The sequence below is a fragment of the Plasmodium reichenowi genome, chromosome 6, assembly GCF_001601855.1.
Source record: "Plasmodium reichenowi strain SY57 chromosome 6, whole genome shotgun sequence".
Classification (NCBI taxonomy): Eukaryota; Apicomplexa; class Aconoidasida; order Haemosporida; family Plasmodiidae; genus Plasmodium; species Plasmodium reichenowi.
The window spans coordinates 568521-570375 of NC_033651.1; the positions used below are offsets into that span (position 1 = coordinate 568521).

At 22.6% G+C, this 1855-nt stretch overlaps 1 protein-coding gene across 1 annotated transcript in view; it reads right to left on the reverse strand.

Moving 5' to 3' along the window:
* The window catches only part of PRSY57_0614100 (ribonuclease, putative), a gene marked incomplete at both ends in the record, with an annotated part of 9044 nt that overhangs the window by 5952 nt on the left and 1237 nt on the right, over window positions 1-1855 (reverse strand). The window contains one exon of the mRNA XM_020114608.1: window positions 1-1855. This exon is cut by the window's left edge and continues 514 nt beyond it; it is cut by the window's right edge and continues 1237 nt beyond it. Coding sequence (XP_019970680.1) covers window positions 1-1855 — 1855 coding nt within the window.

Below are 1855 nucleotides of genomic sequence, written 5' to 3' on the forward strand. Positions count from 1 at the left end.
ATTTGTTCTTTTTGTTTATCTACGATGGTTTGATCCATGTGGATATTTTTAACAACGTTTGAAAATTGTTTATTCAAATTATTGATAGCGTTAAATAAATTATAATTATAAACAACACTATCAGCACTATCTGAATTTGAATCAGTACGATGGCTTTTATCTTTTGATAGCCTTGGACTTTTGATAGATTGGTTCATATCTTTTTCATAAATAATTTTTTGTTTGTTTGTTTGTTTGTTTGTTTGTTTGTTTGTTTGTTTTTTTTGTTTTTTTTGTTTTTTTTCAAATTTTGTATTATCTGTACTAATAGATTCTTTTGTGTTATTATTAAAGGTGTTCATAAAATCCTCAAAATAATTTTTTTTTTTCTTAATAATTTTGGAGGGTTGCTCTAAAGAGTCATCATCATAAGGAGAATGTTCTTTATTATGGAAACTTAAAGGTACATCAATTTTATTATTATTTATTATAAACAAATCAGTATTATTATTATTATTATTATTATTATTGTTGTTGTTGTTATTTCCTGATATATTATTGTTAATATAATGAGTTGTTATTTTTTTTCCATCTCGATTTATTACATTCCCATCAACCATGTTATCGAATGATGAATTCATAAAAAACCTTAAGTCGTTCATAAGATTATTATTTTTTATATCATGAACACATTTGTCTGTAACAGAAGTATTGTGAACTTTTGAAGAATTCAAATTGTTTTTATTATATGGTTCGATATTATTAATTAATTTGGGTTGATGTTGAAATTTCATATTATCCACGTGGTTCCCATTTTGAATTATACCATTAAAATTTGAATTGATATTATTATTATTGTGTGTGGTAATATTATTAAAAGGAATATTCAAATATTTTTTGTGATATATTAATATATCATCATTAATATGATCATTTTGTTGAATATTAGTTTCTTTATTTTGTTCATTCATATCAAAATTTATGTTTACCATAGAAATTATTTTATCCATGTGATGATTTAATGATGAGAATAATACATCAGCCTTTTTTTGAATTTGTACATCATATTGTATATTATTTGTAATATTATCCTCGTTTATTTTATTTATACTGTTCATATTGTTCATATTGTTCATATTGTCCATATTGTTCATATTGTTCATATTGTCCATATTGTCCATATTGTTCATATTGTTCATATTGTTCATATTGTCCATATTGTTCATATTGTTCATATTGTTCATATTGTTTATATTATTTATATCATTCAATTTTAACATTCTCATAAAATTTCTTAATTTGTTTTGAAACGTTTCCTTTTTATTCGATGTATCATCACTACTTGTATTTGTCAAGGCTTCATTATTTTTCACTTTCATATTTCCATAATTTATTTTTTCGACGTTTGGTAAATAATTCACATGTTCCTCTTTTATATTTATATCTTTAACACATGCTAAACACGAATTTGTATTCTCGTCATTTGACGAAATATTTATTTTATCAATTTTTTTTTTTATAATTTCATTTTGTACTTTTAAATTATTCATATTCTGTTGTAGGATATACATTGATTCTTTTAAATGTTTTATTTCTTCATCTTTTTTTTTTAAGGCATCATTTAAATTTTTCAAGAGACAATTAAGCTTCCTATTATTATCTGCACCATCTTCTTCGTTTATTCCATTTGGTATATTTACGTAATCGTTTTTAAACGAAAGAAGGTTGGATTTATTAGGAATCACTTTGACGTTGGGTGCGCTTGATGTTAATACACTATTTTTTTTATCTACACAAAGACCACTGTAATAATTATAATTATCATCATTATTATTATTGTTGTTATTATTGTTATTATTATTATTATTATTATTAT